This window comes from Rutilus rutilus (assembly GCF_951802725.1).
Source record: "Rutilus rutilus genome assembly, chromosome: 11".
Classification (NCBI taxonomy): Eukaryota; Metazoa; Chordata; class Actinopteri; order Cypriniformes; family Leuciscidae; genus Rutilus; species Rutilus rutilus.
This window is the reverse complement of record NC_140216.1, coordinates 36,752,737-36,775,945: the sequence shown is the minus strand read 5'-3', so window position 1 is coordinate 36,775,945 and position 23,209 is coordinate 36,752,737. Positions and strand designations below refer to the sequence as shown.

Here is a 23,209-nt window from a genome sequence, read left to right as displayed (position 1 = left end):
AAGTCAACAAGAAACAGCATTTGCAACCCATTTTACTCCATTAATGTGGCATTTCGGATTGTAACAGAATATTCAAGAAGGAAAAAATAAGTCTATTATAGGACAAGGCATGAATGAAAGCTCGCCAAAACTGTTCACAACTGATTAAAATCGTAAAAGAACAAGAACACGAACACAAATTTAGGCAGAACAGCATAATTTTCATTTCATTGTACGGCTATTTCGCGTCTATAAATGGCTGAAAAACGACAAACTTAAATGGTCATGTCATGAACACTTTTTGATCTTTAACAGAATCCACTTCCCATAGTTTGTATCCGGAAACACCCCGGTATGGCTAGGGTTTCTCACACAGCGTCGTGTGTGTTGTGTAGCGTGTTTTTGGGAGCGTATGGATGTTCCTGCGGCTGAGCAAAGGCTCCCGCCAACCACTCTGATCTCTTTTAGCCGCTCCGTTAATTTGTAGTTGTGTTTCTGGACAGAGCCCAAGAGATTCATTTTTATTTTAAACTCCAGCTTTATGAAATGCACCCAATGTTCATGCTGACATTCAATCGCCACATTTCTTCATCAATCTGTGTTTTTCCTCACAGTTACATCTCACTTAGAGCTGGGTGTTCATTACAGAGAGGTGTAAGATTTGTTTTCTTAAAAAAAAAAAGACCTTATATTCAGCAAGGTGACATTCAAAATTGTCATTAAAGACATTTATAATTTGCGAATAAAGCAGCGTTTCCATCAAATGTGTTTAAGAGAACAAAATTGTAACTTCCTGAGAAATTGGCGCAAAATATCTGTAATAGAAATAGAAATTGCTGCGATCGGGGAAGAAACAGTGGCTCTTTTTCCCTCCATCATTAATGACTTGTGTCTCAGAGCATGCAGACGAAACGCAATGAACGCTGTCATATTCTCATGCGTTCGGGAACACAATCACGCGAGACGCTTCTGGGAGGTCATTACACAAAATCATTCTGGTGACAGACTTGGGCTCAGGCATTTGAGATGCTGTGCGATGTGATTGATCCGCTGGTTAGTCCAGTTATCCAATCACATCTACTTTGAGTACATGAGGTTTTTTGTTGCACATCGAGGGATTTATTCTATAAATGAGTTTTCATTGTAGGTCAGTCTTTTTATTGGATACAAAAATGTATTCAGCTCAAATGAGTGAATACGTTTTTTTTAGGGGTATAGAATTTATGTGCATCATGGCATTTCCATCCAGTGTTTTTTTTTTTTTATGCGATATCTCAAAATGTGCATAAAAATAGCTATAGAATTTAAATAAACGGATAAAATATAGCTATTGATAGTAATACCAAATATTTCTTGAGCATCAAATCATCATATTTGAATGATTTCTGAAGGATCATGTGACACTGAAGACTGGAGTAATGATGCTGAAAATTCAGGTTTGATCACAGGAATAAATTACATTTGAAATTATATTTAAATAGAAAAAAAAGAAAAGATTTTAAAATGTTTAAAATGGGGAGAATTAGAGACTTTACTCCAACATTTTCAACAGTATATAATATACAGCATCTAGCCACAAGTAGTTTTGATTTTACAGTGGTTTTAAATAAAAAATAATTAATTTAGTGTATCATTAAGCACACACTCTCTCACACTCACAACTTTGAAACATTTGAGAGCCCTTAAACATGGTAAAATCACTGCCATGTACAACCTCTGATGACCTCTAGTGTTTTTCTTGCTTCATTAATTAAATCAATCAGTTCAAAACACTCATATCCCAAATAAAAGAGTTTCCAGAAAAGGAGGTCCGCATGGATTAAAGCAGAACATGCGGATCACAGCGAGTTCATGGTGTCCTGAGTGACAGTCAAGCTTCAGTTTATAATGTCACCGCTCGTCTTGGTTTTGCCACATCATTAGTGAGGAATGCCCGTTTGAGGCTCTCTCGGGCCATGATCTGAGCTCCGTAAACGTAAATATGCACAGAGTCGTGTAACCTCAGGCCGTCCTCACCGCATTCTCTCATGCCGTACACTGCAGTCTGACTACAGCGCAAAAACTGTAACTGTAGGTTTCACGTGCTGTAATTGCAGCGTTTTCCTTTTGCAAGACTGTAAACAAAATTCTTGTAAGATTCTCATCATTGATGCATTTCTGAAGTCTTTAGAAAAAAAAATGACAAAAATCTTCACATCTTCTAAATTTGGTCTCTTCAATGTGGGAATTTCCGCTTGTTATATCGGCGTTCGGGTGAAAATTGTACGTCTGAACACTTAGTGAGGTACAGTACGAGTTACATGCCAAAGTTATAAGCAAGTTTAATACTTCGATTTCCATGCAAAAGTCGTCAGAGGTCAGTAAGATACTTTTATTCCACAAGGAAATATTAAATGTAAGACTTTTATTTTGTTACAAATTAATTATATTTCAAATAAATGCTGTTCTTTTGAACTTTCTATTCACGACTGTTTTCAACACTGATAATCAGAAGTATCAAATTAGAATGATTTCTGAAGGATCATGTGACACTGAAGACTGGAGTAATGATGATGAAAATTCAGCTTTGATCACAATTCAGCATAGAAAACCGTTTTTTTAAATTGTAATGAGTCACATTATTGTATTTTTGATCAAATAAATGCAGCTTTGGTGAGCAGAAGACGACAAAAAAAAAAAAAAAAAAAAACCTGAATGTTAGTGTATGGTGATACATTTGATCAAATCACTAACCCTAAAGAACCAACTTCCACTAGTATTAGTGATGCTTGACCTAGTAAACACCACTGACAAGAACAAAAACAAATCTGTAGAGAAAATTGCTGGCGTTTCCTGAAATTTTCTGGCATTTGCAACAAATTAGTCCTGTTTTTACAACCACTGGCTGTACAAACTTTTCACAATAAGACTTTCCGACTTGCAAAACCCAAATCAGCAAATGCAAAATTGGAAAACCCAGTTTTAGAGAGCGAACAAAGACCAGGGACAAAAGACTCACTAGTGCTTTGTCATCAGCGCCCAACCCATTGATATGGAAGAAATTATCTCTATTAAACACACACACACACACACACCAAACCAAAGGAAAGTTGGGCCGGCCCAGGGCGAGAAGGGTTGCGATGCTTGGGAGGTTGTCAACTGCCATTTTTTACTGTGGGAAAGGGCATTTTATTACTGCTTTAATATATTTTATAGCTAGACAAAAGAGCAACCCCTCACTGTAGTGGTTTTGCATATGCGCTTTATGAAGTTCTTTGTTATGGACGGCTGAGCAGATATTGCCACTAAACTGCAACCAGCCCCCATCTACACTCTTTCCCCTGCTTATCTGCCTTATTTGAACACCAGCTGCAATGCATTCTGGGAACCCATTGCCATTCCGTGTCTGAAAGGCCGGTATTGTTACCTGGATCACCTCATTCAAATCAGATGGGCAAATTCAACCACATTTTCATACTGTACGAATATCATTTGGTTTCTGTGGATTTGGCCACACCGCTGCCATTGGTCACCCTGAGTGAAATTGACTGCTTGTGTTATTAAAATGATGCTTTCTGCTCGCTTCGTTCGAGTAATTTATATCCCCCTCGAGTTAATAGCAGTCAGATGGCGTCCCTACTGAGGGAATACTCGGGATTATAGCGTGCATTTATGTATCTAAAGGACCTCAAACCTAAAATACGGATAATGATCAACAGACTGCACTCGAGAGAGAGGCCTTTCCTCCATTATGAATGAAATATTTTTATAACGACACAAATTATTCTCACAGAACTGGAATCACATTCGCATTTTCTCCTTATACTGGGGGAAAGTCGAGATTTAGAAAGTGTTTGTCCAGCATTCAAAATGACAAATAACTCAAAACGGACACGACAACAAATCATGAAGCAGCTAACAATAAAGCAGGGCTGCCAAAAGCCATAAAAGCACAACTGAAATCCATCTAGAGGAGGGAAAAAGAGAGCCGTCACGTGTGGATGGTGATTGATTTATCCGCGTCGCGGAGCGCCAGTGAATGTGGACATTTGAGGCGCGTCTGTGCTCATCCTGGCTCTGCCCGGGACCGCAGGCCCGTCCGAGTCTCTCTCATCTCCGAACGGGTCGCTCGCCTCCCTGCGCCAGAGCTCTGACATCATGGCGGGTGAGTGAGGAATGGTTTCAGCAGCTTGTTAGCTACCGCTGAGGTAAGAGCGCTCAGACAGACTTCACCTCAAACGGTCCAATCACACCTCAGATACAGAGCAGGGGACGCATTTAACATGACAAAAACATTCCTGAATCTATCCTGCTTTAATCATAAATGATTTTACAATCACACACACACGAAAACATACTTATATTCACAATCTAGCCTGGCTTTGATTGTCATATTGCTTAAAAACATAATATAATTTTTTTTATAGAAACTTATCTAAAACTATGTAATAAAAACATGAAATATATATATTAATATAATTTATATTTATATTTATATATTTATATATATATATATATATATATATATATATATATATATATATATATATATATATAAATAATTTATTTATATATAAAATGTATTTATATATTTTTTCATATTTTTTTTATCAGATATAAATATGATAAAAATAAATCAAAAATAATAATAATACTAATATGAATTTTATATATATATATATATATATATATATATATATATATATATATATATATATATATATATATATATATATATATATATATATATATATATATATATATGTATATGTATGTATATGACAGGGAGATCGATGGGAGAAGAGATGGATATGAGACTGAAGGTTGCAAGCCAAACTGCAAACCTGCATAGACCATTCACGCACCATGGTGCAATGTGTCAGAGTACATGCAGAAACCACTGAGCCACGGCTGCAACAACGTCTTTCAATAATCACAGTTTCAGCTGCAATATCTGCATAACATCAGGAAGAGACGAGACTCACCGGATACAAGCCACTGTCCACTGGGAGAAACGCTGATGCTTCGGACCAGACTAGTGTGTCCGCGGTACACCTGTCAGACAAACACACACACACACACACACGTCAGAGAAGAAAAGCAGACAGAGCAAGATCATTCCAGGACACGTTCAGGACTCTATTATTTCACATTAGCCCCATTACCAGCAAACATATTTGGGTGATTTATGACCTTTTTTTTTGTTCTTCTCTAATCCAGTCCAAAAGAATGACAAACCCCGTTTCATGTCTGCAGTTTTACAGCCACGGCTGTCTGAAAGCGCTAAGGTTTCAACAACAAAAATATTCGTCTTCTGATCTTTTTCACCCACGCGGTCCAGTAAGTAATACGGTTTCCTGTTTAAATAAAATCAAAGCTCACTGTCCTGCCATTATAAAGTCTAGTCCAGAAATATCACAAGTTTCTGATCTAAAAGCTGTTCCTCGGGCTGTCATCATCACAATCAGGCTGTAAAAACTGATCCCAGGCCAGCTAAACAATGACGTACCAGAGACTGTGTGGTTGGGAAGGGCTGCAGGTCTTTGGGTTTGGGAAGTTTGGGAATCAGGTCTTCTGGGTTCACATTCACCTGGACAAAGAAAAAAAGAAATAAAAAACTGGTCAATATTGTTGTTAAAACACAAATTAAGACAAAAAATTAAATAAAAAATGAACTCAGGGGGAAGAGCTCAGTTTTATCACGTCAATGTAATTGGATTGTGAAATGTTAAGCTGTTATATTATAGGTCAATATATAAAAAACCCCCGCTCATTTTGGAAAAGAAGAAATTATTACTTTTTGATGAAAAGTTATGAAAAAGTAAACTTTAAAGTGTAATTAATTTACATTTATGCATTTAGCAGACGATATGTGCAAAGAAGTGCATAAAAACTTAAATTATGAAATTGGACCAATTTAAAAATAAAACATTTCTTATTTCTTTAATTTTTACAACTATATACAAATTAATATTGATCATGCCATAAAACTTCTTTATATTATTTATAAAACAAATATATATATATATATATATATATATATATATATATATATATATATATATATATATATATATATATATTTTATATTATTACATTATTTAACTTTATAGATTAAATATAAATAAATACTAATATAAATATATATAATTTACACTGCTGATTAAATGTTTGGGGTCCATAAGATATTTTTGTTTTTGAAAGTGCATTTATTTGATTAAAAACACAGTAAAAACTGTAATATTGTGAGATATTATTATTATTTAAATAATGAACTTTTCTATGTGAATATAAATGTAATTTATTCCTGTGATGGCAAGCTGAATAAAAGTACTAATTTCTTTCCCATTACTAATTTACTAATCCCCCAAAAAAATAAAAAATAAAAAAATAAATAAAACCCAAACTTTTTAACAGTAGAGCATGTAATTATATTTTTGGATTTATAAAAAAAAAAACGTTTTTTTTTTTTTTTTTTCACAACTCGATGAATTATGACTGAATACAATTAGGTTTTTTTTGGTGATTTCATCATTCATAAGTCCGTTTGGTGACATCAGTGGTACAGAAACGGCACAGTTGAATTTTAAATCTGGACTGTAGAGTGTATTTGTACGGGACAGGGTGTAGAGGCGCCTCACCCTCATCTTACGCTGACGGGGACACAGGTACAGGTCGAGGCAGCGCTCGAAGCGCTCGTGGATGAAGCGCGAGTACGCGGGAACGGCCCGCAAGCAGGCGAACTTCTGCGGCAGGAAACTCAACTTCCTGTCCTCGGGGTCCTGCTGCTCCCATGCCAGTCTCTGAACACCACACACACACAACACAAAACAAACGTTAGGGCAACTCTGACAAAAGCCGGACTAAAGAACAGGTGCAGTCAAAATTGGGGTCAAAATTTGGTTGTATATAGAGATTAACTAGCAGAGGGGATGCACGTGTTCCCTGGAGTTAAATATAGCATGTAAAACATACGCAAATGACTTATAGGCAAATTGTACAGGCCTAATGGAGATGGAGTTGGAGCCACAGGTGTGAAATGATCTTGGCATTTAGCCAGAGACATTTTAAAGGAAGAGTTCAGTTCAATCAGTCTATTTACTCACACTCCTGTTGTGCCAAGCCTGTGCAAAAGACTGATCCTGCTGCTCTGTTCCAGCTCATAGTGACCAAAGCTCAACATTAAACTAGTGCATATGACTTATTCCAAATCTCCTGAAGTCATATGATTTGTGTGAAGAAAAGACCGCGTTTAATAAGAGACGTTTTTCCCCTAGTGCATAATTTACATTTATATTTTTATATGCATTATTAATGAATGCATTTCCATTTTGCATAAAGAGTCCGAAAGGCAGTCTCAGTTAAATTACTTCACAAAGCGAGTTTATGCACATAAAACATATGGAGTGCAAGAGTGAAAGACACTGTAAAAGTAATATTATTATTATATTAATGATAATTATAAAATTATACATATAAATTTGATGTAGTTTTTAAAACATTATTTTTTATCTATAAATATATTTTAATAAAAAAAAAATCTTGGGCATTAAATTAGAAAGGGAAGGCTGCATAAATGTAATAATATTAATAGGTAATGTAATACATTTTAATATTAATTGTAATTATATTATTTTTTATAAGTGTTACATTTATTAATCAAACTTAATCAAGCATACATTTTATAATATTTTAATAGAGTAATACATATTTTAATTGAAAATATAAATATTAATTTATACAATATAAATATTAATAAATGTATTTTTATTTATTTTGTTTAAAAATATATATTTTCATCTATAAATATATTTTAATTAAATATTGTATGGTAAATTTTGGTTCTAAATTGACCATATTTAAATGAAATCCTACATGTAATGCAAGTAAAATAATAATATATAAAATAATACTATAACATGATTAAGAAAGGGATATAAAATATTATTATCAATGCAACTGAAAAGATAATAGATTTATCGATTATAAAAATGCTCAGTTATTATCTGAAAATGTTGCACCAGGTTTGATGGTCCGTTTTTTAAGTAGTTAATGTATAAAAAAGCACCGTGAACAACAGATGTGTCATATTTAGGTGAGCGCACCTCTTCCTCTGACATAAGGTATTCTGGAGGAGGATTGTATGACTCCTCGTGCCCAGGAAGTTTCATCTTGGGCGCTGGGACGTGCATTTTGTGGCGTCCCAGGATGCTGTTGGGGTCCTCCTTGGCCCACAGGTCGTAGTACTGCGGGGTGGTCTCCTTGGGTCTGCGTGGCTTGATCCAACCCATCTTTATTGCATGGACCAACTTACTGACCTAATAGAGAGAGGGAGAGAGAGAGATGGATGCAGTGACGGTACAGTAGAGAGAAAAACACACGCACAGTAACACATCATTGTCGTGATTGAGAGCACATGTGTACGATCATTACTCAAAACACTCGTTGCACACGTCGCCAGTTTTTACTGGTTTACTGCAGGAAACGCATTACATATAGTGACCGGAATCAGCCGGAATATCTAAAGAGGGAATCTTATTTTTACCGAAACGTTTGCAGGTTTGATTTCCAATTTCAGATCCCCATTATGCCGGCGTTTCAGACCTCTTTCCACTTTAAAAACTATGTGGGAATCATTATTGGTAACGCGGCACAGCTGGGAGCAGTTAGCAGACGAAACATGACTATTCTCATGCCGTTTCCTTTTCACAGTAAATATACGCTTTCACCATAAACGTAAAACGTAAGGTGTGACGGGGACAGGCAATCTTACCTTCTCTTTCTCGATAAGCGATGGAATAAAGCTTCGTTTGTCCTGAGGCCTGTTGGTGACGGGGTGAATCATCACTTCGTTGGAGAAGAAGTCGACCGCAGGCTAGAAAAACAAACAAAACATTAAGAATCAGAAAGAGGAGAACTCAAAGTGAAGGCAAAGTGAAAAAAAAACATCAATATTATCCCAAGGGTGTTTAAAGGTGCGGTAACCAATGTTTTACACTTAAAAAAAGGAAATTAAAAGTCATTTAAAAAAACAAAAACAAAGCTTAGATGGAGAACAAGAACCCGTCCAGTGCAAACTGCACCTTAAAGGGATACTCCACTTTTTTCAGAAATATGCTCATTTTACATCTCCCCCAGAGTTAAACAGTTGAGTTTTACCGTTTTAGAATCCATTCAGCCGAACTCCGGGTCTGACGGTACCACTTTTAGCATAGCTTAGCACAGATCACTGATTCTGATGAGTCCAGTAGCATTTCTTTCAAAATGACCAAAGAGTTTCAATATTTTTCCTATTTAAAACTTGACTCTTCTGTAGTTAAACCGTGTACTAAGATCGACGGAAAATGAAAAGTTGCGATTTTCTAAGCCTATATGGCTAGGAACTACTCTCATTCCAGCGTAATAATCAAGGAACTGTGCGGCTGTACCATGAGTGCAGCAGGCGTAATGATATGACGCAGCGCCTGAAAATAGGTCTAATAGGTTAGACAAACTTAGTCCCGGTCACGTTGGAAGAAGTTACCGAGCTGGGGACTATTTTCAGGCGCTGCGTCATATCACTACGCCTGCTGCACTCATGGTACAGCCACATAGTTCCTTGATTATTACGCTGGACTGAGAGTAGTTCCTAGTCATATAGGCTTAGAAAATCGCAACTTTTCATTTTCCGTCGATCTTAGTACACGGTTTAACTACAGAAGAGTCAAGTTTTAAATAGGAAAAATATTGAAACTCTTTGGTCATTTTGAAAGAAATGCTACTGGACTCATCAGAATCAATGATCTGTGCTAAGCTATGCTAAAAGTGGTACCGTCAGACCCGGAGTTCGGCTGAATGGATTCTAAAACGGTAAAACTCAACTGTTTAACTCTGGGGGAGATGTAAAATGAGCTTATTTCCGAAAAAAGTGGAGTATCCCTTTAACACAGTAAAGCACAGCATGCTAAAACCCCCTCGGTTTTAAAAGACCCCAAGAGAACTTGAATTGTCTTTGGTCTTTTTGATTTTTTGACATTTATATTAATACGGAGTACAGCGATCACAAACTCGAAAGTGAAATTAAAACGCGAGCTAACTGATCCATGCAAATTAGGCTAACTGATATCAAACCTTAGGCTGGGCTGTGTAGTGTAACCACCTCTTAGCTCTGGTCTCTGAGACACACTGAATATTTCAGAGTACTTTGATTATGGTTGCACTTATTGTTTGCACTTAAGACTAAGAAATAACGTATTTATACTTTTTATTCCTATGTTCGATTTGTGGAAACGAGTTCAATTAGGAAGTCAGACACAATCTCAATCAGAAGCTCTGGAAACAGTACAGTAAGCTCATGTACAGTAAGGTCTGAAGAGACTCATGTGAAATCATGCAGGAGAGAAGCCAGTTTGTTTTCTCCTTCATTTGAGTTTGTGGCCAAACATTTTACAGTGCTTGTATATTGCCGTCTTTCAATGTATATGATCATTCATACTCAGACACTGGAACTGAAATGACATTCATTACAAGATGATTAGTTCAAACATATCAAAATGCACCTGCAGACTATTTTTTCAGTCATGAATTTTGTCATTGAGTGTTGTGAATTCTTTACATTGCATGTCTTTAAGTATTATCTACTGCTGTATTATATATCTTTTAAGGGTGTATTATGTTGAATACTTAACACATATGGAAAGTATGTAGTACGCAATTTTTATCAGTTTATTTCCTGACTTTATATTTGTAATACTGGATGTTTATCCTGCTGAGATTATCTCTAACATTGATAATGTAAGCATATACGACACGTAAGTCGCGGGTGCTTCGCAATCTTTATGTATATTAGTTTGTCATGTGAAACGCACGTGAAAGTGCCGCTAGCATCGTGGCTTATCTTGCTAATATTGGCCATACCTCGTTTAACTAAGGTTATGCATCCGTATAAGATATTCTATATTTATTATACTTTAATGCTGTATAATGTACCTTAAGTTGTTTATATGCTCTTTTATATTCTGTTTACTTGTTTCCTATTCTGCTAAACACACTTTGAGAGAGCTGTTGAAATTGTTTAATTGGTAATGTACAGTTTATCACAACGGTATGTGGGCATGTCTGTTTAACATTTAGTTATTTATTTCTGTTTGTTTGATTATTGCAGAAACTACCTCCAATGCATAATTAATATGTTCATATGGTGAAACCCTGCACATAAATAAAAGGTGGAAGAGATATTATGATTCCTACTCCCTGATCAGAGTAATGAAGTGGTTAAGACCATTAAAGAACCGGCATTCAGTGGGACAATCCCCAACATTGAGGATTTCTTAAAAAATCAGTGCAAAAAGTCTCATCTAGTTCTCGTGAACCCAATCTCATGTCTCGTGAGCTAAGGGTCTCGTCACACCCCTAAAATAAATATATATATACGTATAGTGTATATATACACACATACACCCCGAACACAACCAAACAATTTGTATTCTGTTTAATTTGGCAATGTGAAACTGAGAACATCTGGCCTATCAACCAGACACAACAAGTCCCAGTCAGATGACAGGTGGCTTTTTCACGCTCTCAGTCTTTAAAGCCTGTCTGAGGTCGACTAACTGATCACAGACAGACCCAAATCTGGAGTGACTCACTTCCTGTTTGTGCCAGAAGAGACGGCGATGCACAGTTAGCACTGATGCTTGTAAAGTGAAGTCGCTAAACGACGGCCTTGACACCATCCAGACTCATTCCCTCCTGCGCTGTTTTTCTTATCAAGGCTAATTGTGCTTGTGTTAATGTTTCGCTACTTCATTTGTCGGTGGTGAGCGCAGACTGTGGCTTCATAAAGGAGTAATTTGACGAGGTTCATTTTTTCCCCATCGTGCGCTGGGGTTATTATCTAGAAGCCGTTTAAAGAGGTTTACACAGACCAGACTGCAGATGTTAAGGTGACAAATTCTGTTACTGTCGGATCTGCGTTGAATTCAACACCAACAGAGCGGAAAACCAGACTGAAATACCTCGTATTCGTTGAAGTTGACGTCACCGAACTTGCCCTCCTGCAGACGGTGCACAAGGTCCACCTGCTCATCTGACAGACGGATATCAGCGCCGGTCATCTTGTCTTGGACGGTACGCCTAGTAATGACAGGAGAATGAGTGAATAACCAATTATAGAGGTTGAATGACTTGAAATGAATGATGAATGTTCCAGACGCTCCTCACCAGTAATCGGGATTCTCCATCTTGTCAAGAAACTCATCCAGTTCATCTTTGTTCCTGATTGGCTTAAAGATCTTCTTGCCGTCCAGGTCATATCCGATGTGGGGATAGTCCTTGTACCACTCCATAGGGATGTTGCCGACTGTGTTACGGATGTCCTGTGAATAGACAGAGAAAGTGGTAAAAATCAATAGGGAAACTCACTAGAACAGTCTAGAACACCAGGGGATATTTTACATTGCTCTAATTCCTGCAGAAAAAGATTTGTTACTATTAAAGCAAGAAAAATGGTATACAGCTATTTCCTGTAAAGCTCCCGTCTACATCAATGGAGAAAGACTAATATCTCCAAAAGTGTTTGACAAAAAAACATATCAATATTACTACATTGAAAATCTTGGATTGGTCAAATCGCCGTTATAAGAGATATATATATATATAAACATTATATTAATATGATAGGAAAGTAGGATATATTGTGTTTTATTATATTTGCTTGCAATTCTGAACCTGGAAAATCCCCCCCCCCATCCTGTCAATAAATATATATAATAACATATCAATATTACTACATTGAAAATCTTGGATTGTTCAAATCGCCGATACACATTAACAGGATAGGGGGGAAAATTTCCAGGTTCAGAATTGCAAGGAAATATAATAAAACACAATATACAAAAATTATATTAAACATAATACAATATAGAATTGTATTCTTTCTTTCCATCTATCCATTCATCCATCCATCTTAAAAATTATGATTGTATTAATAATATTAAAGAAAAATGGGAAAAAACTGAAAACAGAAATAGGGAAGAATTGTAAGCAAATCTAAAATAACATTTTATAATTAAAATACATTAGCAAATATAATACAACAAAATGTAAAAGTTGATTCAACCAAAATCCAAACTCAGAACGAGCTCATAATATAATTGAGAAATTCTAAAAGTCTAATGCAGATGAATAAAAAACAAGCGGGTAAAAGTAGAGTTTGAATAACTTTACAATAAAGAACTGCAATATTAATATATTGGGATCCAGATATCAATATAACATTGTACCATCAGGTGCTTCCCACCCCTAGTACTTGTTTAGCTAGTCTCGTCTCACACTAACCAGTTCTGCTATTCTCTCTACCAGCTTTACTTGCAGTCACAGGGTTAAACCAAGCGTCAGTCCTGCAGGTGCAGAACATTTCAACTCTCTCTGTACTCAAGCTCACTAACCCTCCCCACTTTACAGTATGCCACAAGAACGTTACACAACTAGGACTGCTAGCTAATAAACCAAACAGAGCTTTGGTCTGAAAATAGAGATTTCTTTGTCTGGGAAGGACGCACACACACAAACACACACTGGTAACGGCAGACAGCTGAAAGTTCTCAGAGGTTGCGAGCGCCACTTTAAAGCGAGGCCTACACCTGTGAGTGATTTCAATAAAAACACCCCTACCATATCCAATTAGGTCCGAGTGGGCAGAACTGTCACGCTTTCACACACACAGCCGACAGCAGCTGCGCAGGCCACGCCCACTCATCTTCAAAGGCTCGCGTCTGATTGGCTGACATTCTGATCGTAATTTAATCTAAATGTCTACGAGACACATTCACTGTAATCTCAGTGTCTGGCCGGGTGAAGTGCTTGTGTTGTCTGGCACGATTGGCATCCTTGCCAGTTTGAAGGAATCAGTGCCAAGACGGGGGGAAAAAAGAACGACAGAAGCAAAGACTTGCTAATCTGATACTTCCTCTGCGGAGGCGTTACAGATCGTCACTGGATCTTCACACAGTTTCAAAGATGAAAAAATGAGGGACCCTTAAAGTGCTTCTAGCACTGAGACTAGCATTTTGGTCATTTAAACAGGGTAAAATCAACTAAAACCAGCCAACTTTCAAAACATTGCTTCACATTTGTTTGAGCTTCCCATCTTGACAGTTTGTACCCAAATGTTGTAAGTTAAAGGGATGGTTCGGAGTAAAATCAACCTAGGGTCCTTTGCACCATGACCTCGAGCCAAACATCCCCCCAGAAACTTTTTTTCCCTTGGTTGAACATTATTAAAGTTAGAGCTTATTTAGAGATATCAGCCGGATTGCTCAGTGCAGGCGCTGATGGAACCTAGATTGTATCTCGTAAATTACCCCACTAATAATGCCCAGAATGTTACCAAACTTATACAGTAGTACAAATAGGTTCTGTACTCATAAAATGAGGCATTGGAAAATTTGTAAGTACATCAGGAGTTTATTTAATAACACTTGCCTGATGGCTCATGCTACTGCTAACCCGGACGTCCCTTTAAGTGCAGGACTACAAGCTTGTCAGCACATTAAAAGAGGGCAAAAAATATCTGAGAACAATATAGTACAACTACGTAATATGCTACACAATCTTTAACATTTGAAATAATATTTAAAAAAGGGTGAAGATCATCACTTTTGGCCACTACTGTATGTAATATAACAGAAAAAAAAATCCAGCAGTGAATAATGTAGGGTTAAACCTGAATGTATTAACTGCGCTTTGCAACAAATTAGACCTGAATATAATTATTAGTTATATTTATATTCGAGACATAGATTGCCTTAATTATGTCAGCAGAAAAAAATATGAAAAGCAGTTTACTTAAACCTCATTCACATGGACACCTGTTCCCGGATAACATCACTGCTCATTTGCATCGAACTTCTCAAGAGCTCGGCTTTATGCAAATGAGCAGTGACGTGATCAGGATTTCCAACAGTCGTTGTCGCTCACAATGTCGGAAATCGCATTTTCTTTGCAGCAAAATGGTGGGTTGAGTTATGAATCGGGCACAATAAGCTCAATAAAATCTATTTGGGATTTCATGACTAGGCTACATAGATTTCAGAATAAAAAGGTCAACGGGGTCAATCTGGGCTCTCTCAGTGGGACGGTCCAAGAAAACTGGACACGGAAAAACATCAGACGCACAGCTCACCTGCTTTCAATCGAGCGACTGAACGCTGCCTTTATTAAGTGTCAGTCAGTCCACAGCCTGAAAATCTGCCCCTTTTACCACACGCTCTTATCAACTTCCTGTTCAGACTGCGGTGGGGACGGCGAGGGGAGATCGACTGCTGATTGTGTGTGTGTGTGTGCGCTTCGAGGGAAGACGGTCAGAAACCTCACTGCTGGCAGCCTGCACCTCTACGCCTGATATTTCCACACCACATCATTAAACTCCCAGAGACAAGTGGAAAAAATTCCCTCTTCGTAAACCACCTGAGAAATCAGACTGTCAATCCTGAAATATATGCGCAGAGCTTTAGAGGACAGTCTTCGTGACATTTATCAGCGTTGAAAAAAAAAAAGTCACTGGCTGAATCTCAATTCACATACTTCACCTACGCACTGAAAGTACATACTTCACTGCTGATGGGAAGTACATACTTTAGAGTATGCTGTGCAACAGAAGGGCAGTCCTGGGATTTAATTCAACATCATAAAATTGTGTCTTTATTCCATCAACTCCATATTCACAACTATGTGCTTCTGCATGCAGTGTTACCATCTAATCATTAGCATCTGACTTATTTCATTACCTCAAACTCCAATACTCCGCTTTTAAGGTTCATACACTTAAAAACCTGCTTCAGGAGCATTTTACTGTACCTCTTATGTGGTTATGAAGTGGTTGTGAGAAATAATATACAATGCTCAGCCAAATAAAAAAGGCGCTGTTTGGATTTAAACAGGCAAATAGTTAAGAGTCAATGATTGGATCATTATTGCAGTGATTATTATGTTTCTAGCATGTTATATGTTTGGCAACAGTTCTTCTAACCCTAATTGATGGAGTGTGTAGCTTTTCTTTTCTTAAACAACCATGTAGGAAACACATCATGGCCATATTCAGGATAATGTCAAGATTCATCAGGCTCAGACTGTGAAAGAATGGTTGAGAGGAGCTTGAAGAATCATTTCCAGATCTTAAATTCATTGAAAGTCTTTGGGATGTGCTGGAGGAGACTTTACAGAGTGCTGGACTCTTGCACTGTTAATACAAGATCTTGACCAAACACTGATGCACCTCTTCTTGATGGAAATAAAACCACAACATTTATTTCCATTAAGAGGTGCATACATTTTTGGTCAAGATCTTGTATTGACAATGCAAGCACTGTGCAAAGTCTCCTCCAGCACACCCTATATATATCCCGTATAAAATACTATCAATATACATAAAAACAGGCCAACAAAAAGGAGAGCCTTAAAGGTGCTCTAAGCGATGTTGGGTGACGTCACTTTTGTTGACGTTTGAAGTATTGTCAAACAAAACGGAGGCTAGTTCGACCCTCTCTCCTCATTAGGGCTGCCCGATATTGAAGAAAAATGTGATATGCGATAACTCATTAAATAATGCGATATTCGATATGCGATACGATAATGCTTAAAGGAGAACTCCGGTCAATTTTAACATTGAGCTCATTTTTTTGTACATTTGGAGTGCTGTCAATACAGAGAACAACGACAAAAATCGGTGTTGCCTACACCGAGTTATTCTATTTTTAAAATTTGCACCCTATTGACTTCAATGGGGCAAGTAGTAAGCCTGCTTTTTAGCCTCTTAACATCCTTTAAGTGTCATTACAAGTGCACAGAAAATGTGAGTGATTCCTTCCGAGTGAACACGAGTGGATCTGACTGCAGTAGATGTTAGAGATATTAATAAAAATGAAGTTAATTCAGCCAGCGCTCATACCTTTGTTTACATCCTGTTTTCGGTGGAAGGCCATAGTAATCGATTGTCGAGTTCACGCGCATAGGTTTAGTACCTATGATCACGCGCGTGAACTCGACAATCGGAAGGAATCACTCACATTTTCTGTGCACTTGTAATGACACTTAAAGGATGTTAAGAGGCTAAAAAGCAGGCTTACTACTTGCCCCATTGAAGTCAATAGGGTGCAAATTTTAAAAATAGAATAACTCGGTGTAGGCAACACCGATTTTTGTCGTTGTTCTCTGTATTGACAGCACTCCAAATGTACAAAAAAATGAGCTCAATGTTAAAATTGACCGGAGTTCTCCTTTAAAGTGTGTAAAATGAACTTAAATTATCTTTAAAATATCTTTAAAATTATATAACCTTACATACACGTTTCACATTCTTTTTGTGACAAGAAAACATCCCTACAACTTCTGAAAGTGAACATCAGTGTTTTACTGTGGCGTAAGAAGTGTTATTTTAACATCAGTGTACACCACGGGGTTTAGGGTTTCAGGCTATCCTACATTAGGTTTATTTAACAACAGAAACTGAATAATCAAATGTAAAAATAAAACACTGCTTAGTTTTCACTGTATGAATTAAATATATATTCTGATTCTTATTAAAGCTACAAAAGTTATTCAGCCAAGAGCAGTGAGTGATTTTCTCTTCGTCTTTTGTTCATGACCCCAGTTATTGCAAGCCGTTGCGATATGCATATTGCGATATATACATTGCATATATCGATATATTGTGCAGCCCTACTCCTCATCCCATCCCCTCCCCATCCCTTCCGTGCGTTCCTTCTCCTTTTCCCTCTTCTTTGCTATTTGTTCATCGGAACGTCGTCTCTTTGGTCGCGTGTCGGCCATATCAAAATTCAAGAGAATATAATTCTAACGTTAGTCGTCTCTCCTCTAGCTAACTTCTCTCTTCATGCTTCTCCCTCCTCCACTCCCCACACACCCCCCTTCATGTGCACGCGCACTAACCCCCCCAACCCCCAAATCATTCTTGTCGGTTATTGGCTGGAACACTGTTTGTTATGTTTCGTGGTCCAGGCTGGGCCAGTTTGTTTTTGTTGCCGTTTGTGGAGCCTGGGCTGTCTACAGAGACCGTTTTTTACAGCGTGTTCAGGGGACAGGCAGCTAGCGGATAGTGAGGAGATGTTTGCTGGATGTGACAAAAAATGTTTCAGCCTAAAAATGCATGACATCACTTAGAGCACCTTTAAGTAAAAAAAAAAAGAAAAAAAAAAGGAAGTGCAGATTGTGATGAGGTAATTTTTTCTGCTTTACGATGTCTCTGCTAGGATGCCTCACCCATGAAACGGATTCTTTACGGGACGACATCAAACAGAGCAGGTCCGCCTTTCACAGAGGTGCCCCTTGATTTCACACGTTTCACAGGCCACAGAGTGAACATGACCCCCCAGATTTTCACGAGGGACACTCGTAAAGGGGCCTGAGAGACCCTGGAGAGCCGGAGAATTAGGCCACACTGAGAGCCACAAACCTCACTGAGAAGCAGAGCTCACTAAACCGCCTGCAATGAGGGACATGCACCAGTGTGTTGTGTAGCGCTGATGCAAACCTGAATGCTGTGTGTTGTGTAGGTAGATTTATTAAACTGCTCTGCTACTAAAGCATTACTGCCGCCAACAGATCATGGGTTTGATTCCCAAGAAATGTACTTTAGGTGATTAAAACTTAATTGACATTTCTCTATTATACTAATGTATAAAATACCAACCATAAGAGGCAAAATATTGGTTTAACATGTTCTTTTCCTTCTCAAAGACACACTAACACAATTATTAATACAAAAATTAAAACCAGATGAGACTTCAGAGCTTTGGATTGATAAGATCAGACTATTATATATACATACATACATATACATACATATACACATACATACACATATACACATATACACATACACACATATATACATACATATATACATACATATACACATATATATACATATATACATACATATATACACATATATATACATATATACATACATACATACATACATATTTATATATGTACACACACACACACACACACACATACAAACAATCGTATGACTTCAGAAGACCAGTGTTATTTTAGTATAAGATAGTTTTTTGGTAACACTTTACACTAAGGTGTCATTAACATTAACTACATTAGTTAACATGAACTAACAATGAACAATACTTCTATCGCATTTATTAATCAGTGTAAATCTCAGCATGTACTAATACATTATTAAAATCAAAAGTTGTATGTGTTAACATTAGTTAATGCACTGTAAACATTAACATTTTTATTACTAATAACCACCATTAACAGGTTAATAAATGCTGTAAAAATTGTTTGGTCATTGTTGCAGAGCTAGATTTTAGTATTTTGTTTTTTAACTTTAATGGTTTAGTAATTTCGTTGCATTTGTCATTTTTGCATACAAAATGTCTAAGTTTTTATTCATTTTTATTTCAGGTTTAGTTATTTAAGTACTGGTACATCAAGAAATATTACAGATTTAATTTCAGTTAACGATAATATCCCTGAGGAAGACTTGAAACATTGCAGAAGAGTCATTTGTACTACGTTTATGGTGCTTTTCTTGTTCTTTTTGAAGCAGCAGCACATTCATTTCCATGAACATTTCCTTTAAGGCAGCTCAGCAACAGTGAGTTTGGTGTCAGTCAGCGTGCAGACGCAGGTTGCTGAGAGCTCCAGCGGTGAATGATTGAACGCGTCTGATCATTAAACGGACGACTCAAGCAGGTGGCCTGCTTTTGGAAAGGACGCGGCTCTCTGCGGGGTTCCTCGGGTTCACAGGCCAAAGAGGCATCGGCCCGTCAAGACGCGTGGTGGCAGTTGCATGACAGGTTAATCCATCAAAACAGGTCAGGAGTCCTCAAATACCCCAATAATAACAGGGTAAAAGAGGCAGTTCTCTCCGTGATATCCGTAATCCGCTCGGCCAGAGCTGTGGGTAAAAATAAAGTTGGTGGTGCTCTCAGAGGAGCTGAAGGAAAATCCACAGGTCTGTCTTTCAGGAGTATCGCTCACATTTTCCGCTCCTCGACACAGTTGACCTTTGCCTCACGGTGGCGGAATTCCTTGGCTGCGGGAACATCCTTGGAAATGCAGCATGGAATTTGCAAAAGTTGTGACTTCATCTTTCGTAATGAGGTCAAATCAAGAGATCGAAATAATATATGGCAAAATAAACAGTATTCAAAATAATCCCGCAAGAACGGTTTGTTTGAATAAAGGAGAGTGTGTATTTTAACTAGTGTGTAGTTTACCTCATGCAGAGGTAAACCAGAACAGATACGCCGTGTTGGAACCTAATGAAAAGTGATGGTGTATTTTCCAAGACTTAGCAAAACAGATCCTTGTGGTCTAAGAGGTGTGATAGTGCATAAATGTGCCGTGGAATGAATGGAAATGAGCCTGAGGCTGAAGAGTTCCTGATACTTTTGTTGATAGGAATGGTAAAAAGACCGGATATGATGGGGAAAAGAAGGGAAGGTGATCGGGAAGTGGCACAAAAGAGACACAGCTGAACAACACAGCTAGTCCAAGGCTCCATTGAGACTGATATAATCTGAATCAACACAGGGTTATCAGGACTGAAGTCCTCCAAATAATGCAAGGGTGTTATGGTTAGAGATGTGAATAACTAAAATACTTTCAAAATCAACCAGCCATAACATATTGGCCAAAAACATCTGAAAATCAGGCTTTTGGAACATCCTTGAATCTCAATGTCTTCTTAATTTTACCGCTGTATTCCCGAGAGGTTTGGTCTGTCTGACAGGTCATTACGTCATGAGGGAACCCACCGCTTCTTCAGCTCGAATGAAGAAAAAAAAGGAAAAAGATGACTCACAGTCCCTTTTCTCGACCTGAAGCCGTCTAGACAGAAGGAAAGAGCAGACGGCTCAATGCTACCAAATGCATCAAAGTGTTCAATGCCCATTTCCAGCAGACGGCTCCAAGCCGCAGAGAATTGCCTCCTGACACAAAACAGAAAAGATCTCTAACAGGAGCAAAACACACTGGAATAATGACACGGGACACGGCGTCTTTCCGCAGAATGGAAATTATACGCTTGCTGAGAATGCTACGTCACCGTTCGCCGCCGCTGCCAAAGTGAGTCAGGCCTACGCTCGGATTGGTGTTTGAAGTCGGACAGAATGGGCTCATGGGACAAAGTTGCATCCTCCCAGTGTCAGTAAGAGTGATTCAGGTCAGGCTTGCGTGTGTGAGTCAGGATGAGCCGTAATCCATCGTGGCAGAAGACCGAGCTGCTTGATGAAGGTGCAGAATCGCAGCTACAGCAACTCATTCATTTTTCTTCTGCTCTACTCTTCTTTCCGCATTTCTCCTTCGCTCAAAGCCAGAGCGCAAACCATCCCACCAGCGTGCTGTCATTTGGGAGCACTGAATGGAAGTTGTTTTTGGAGCGGGAACCGCATGCCTGGAAGTGAAGCATTCCCGCTCGGCTGCCTGACCGAATCCTGGAAGTGCGAGGGAAAATATATATACGTATTCTCGAAAAGAGTAAAAAAAAAAAAAAGGAGTCTGCTTTCATTTGCAATGCTATGTCACACTATGTGCCCAAAAACATCTGCAGCTCATCGTTTACGCAACTGTTTGGGGCCAGTCTGGCTGGCAGAAAATCACGAGTTATCCCCCATGTTTTAGTCCCAGGTAACATTAAATAATTGAATAAATAAAAGAATAAGTACATAAATACATAGAAAAAAAAACATTAACTTAAATAAAAGAATAAATAAGAGAAAATAAAAGAAAGTAAATGAATGATTTAAAAATTAAGCAAATTTCTTTTGACAAAATACATAATTGAATGAATAAAAATTTTTTTGTAAATTAATCAAAAACTTCAATAAAAGCATAAAGTTAATGAATGATTAAAAAATAAGTAAAACAAAAGAATAGGTAGAGAAATAAAATAAATCAACAGATAAATGAAAAGTAAATGAATGAATAAAACAATAAATATTGATAAGAAATAATGTATTAAGAAATAATGAATGAATAATTAAATGACTGAATAAAAGAACAATAAAATAAATGTATAAATGGACAAATAAAATAAACGAATAAATAAGATACACATTGAAAAATAATAAATAAAAAAAAAATAAAAAAAATGTAAATACATTAATAATAAATATAATAAAAACCTCAATAGATAAGAGTAAACAACTAATGAAATGAGTAAATAAATAAAATAAATAAATGGATAAAAAAAAGTCAAATTAATATAACGAATGAATAGAATATAAAAAAATAAAAATACATATAAATAAAATAAGTAAACAAATAAACTGCATGAATGAGTCAATAAATGAGCAAGCAGATTTCACTCTGCGCACACAAGTGTCCTCCACAGCAGGTTTTGTAATAACGGATACGCCGCAGTCAGACTCCGCTGGATGATCGTCTGTAGCAGCACAGACAGATCAAGACCAGCACATCTGCTTTATTTCTCAAAACACTTCTTCGCTTTCATGGATCTCATCTACGGAGAGTCAAAACGTCACGTCGACATCCAAAGATGTTCCTGTCGACGGATGCCAAACAAACAGTTGAGCGAAGACTCTGAAATGACTGATACGGTGGCAGCCAGGTTCTCTCATGACGGCTAGTGAAAGTAATCATCCAGAGTGAATCAACACGTTAAAAGGGACGGTTATTAAAAACATCTATATATTAGATCCAGACTCTGATAATGCCTTAAACAGCTGAAGGAGGCTTACGGATGTGGCGTATTGACTGCAGGGTTTGCGGTCGGAGTCCCTGGTCCCTGTACAAGCAGAGAGGGTCTATTAGGAAAGTGTGTTTGATACTTCAGACGTTTATGGATGTGTCTGGTTGACCAGGCCGATCTTGGGTGATACAGCACCTGTACGTCTCGCACCAAAACCACGTTTGTCAGATGGATGGCAGTGAAAGTCCAGAGGGACGACGAGACCCATGTTTTAACTAAGAGACTGACTGACCACCAACAGACACAATCTTGAAAAACAAGAAGATTCGGAAAAAGCATGGCTTTCTATGAGATTATTCTCAAACGTTACAATTAGGGATGTCCCGATACCACTTTTTACCGAACGAGTCCGATACCGATACTTTCATTTTTGGTACACGCCGATACCGATACCGTAACCGATACCTGAATTTTCACTGCATTTGTAATTTTTAAATGTATTAGTAGATAAACCAAAATAATATAAATCATATTAGTTGGCTTAATTTGTTCATCAAATATATATTTCTT

The 23,209-nt window shown here is 37.5% G+C and overlaps 1 protein-coding gene across 1 annotated transcript in view; it reads right to left on the bottom strand.

Moving 5' to 3' along the window:
• The window catches only part of bop1 (BOP1 ribosomal biogenesis factor), a 77,183-nt gene that overhangs the window by 9,625 nt on the left and 44,349 nt on the right, over positions 1-23,209 (bottom strand). Inside the window, exons 4-10 of the mRNA XM_084422738.1 lie at positions 12,160-12,314; positions 11,955-12,072; positions 8,732-8,833; positions 8,064-8,276; positions 6,600-6,761; positions 5,468-5,548; positions 4,944-5,013 (exon numbers count right to left, since the gene is read on the bottom strand). Coding sequence (XP_084278864.1) covers positions 4,944-5,013; positions 5,468-5,548; positions 6,600-6,761; positions 8,064-8,276; positions 8,732-8,833; positions 11,955-12,072; positions 12,160-12,314 — 901 coding nt within the window. The remainder of the gene's footprint in view (positions 1-4,943; positions 5,014-5,467; positions 5,549-6,599; positions 6,762-8,063; positions 8,277-8,731; positions 8,834-11,954; positions 12,073-12,159; positions 12,315-23,209) is intronic.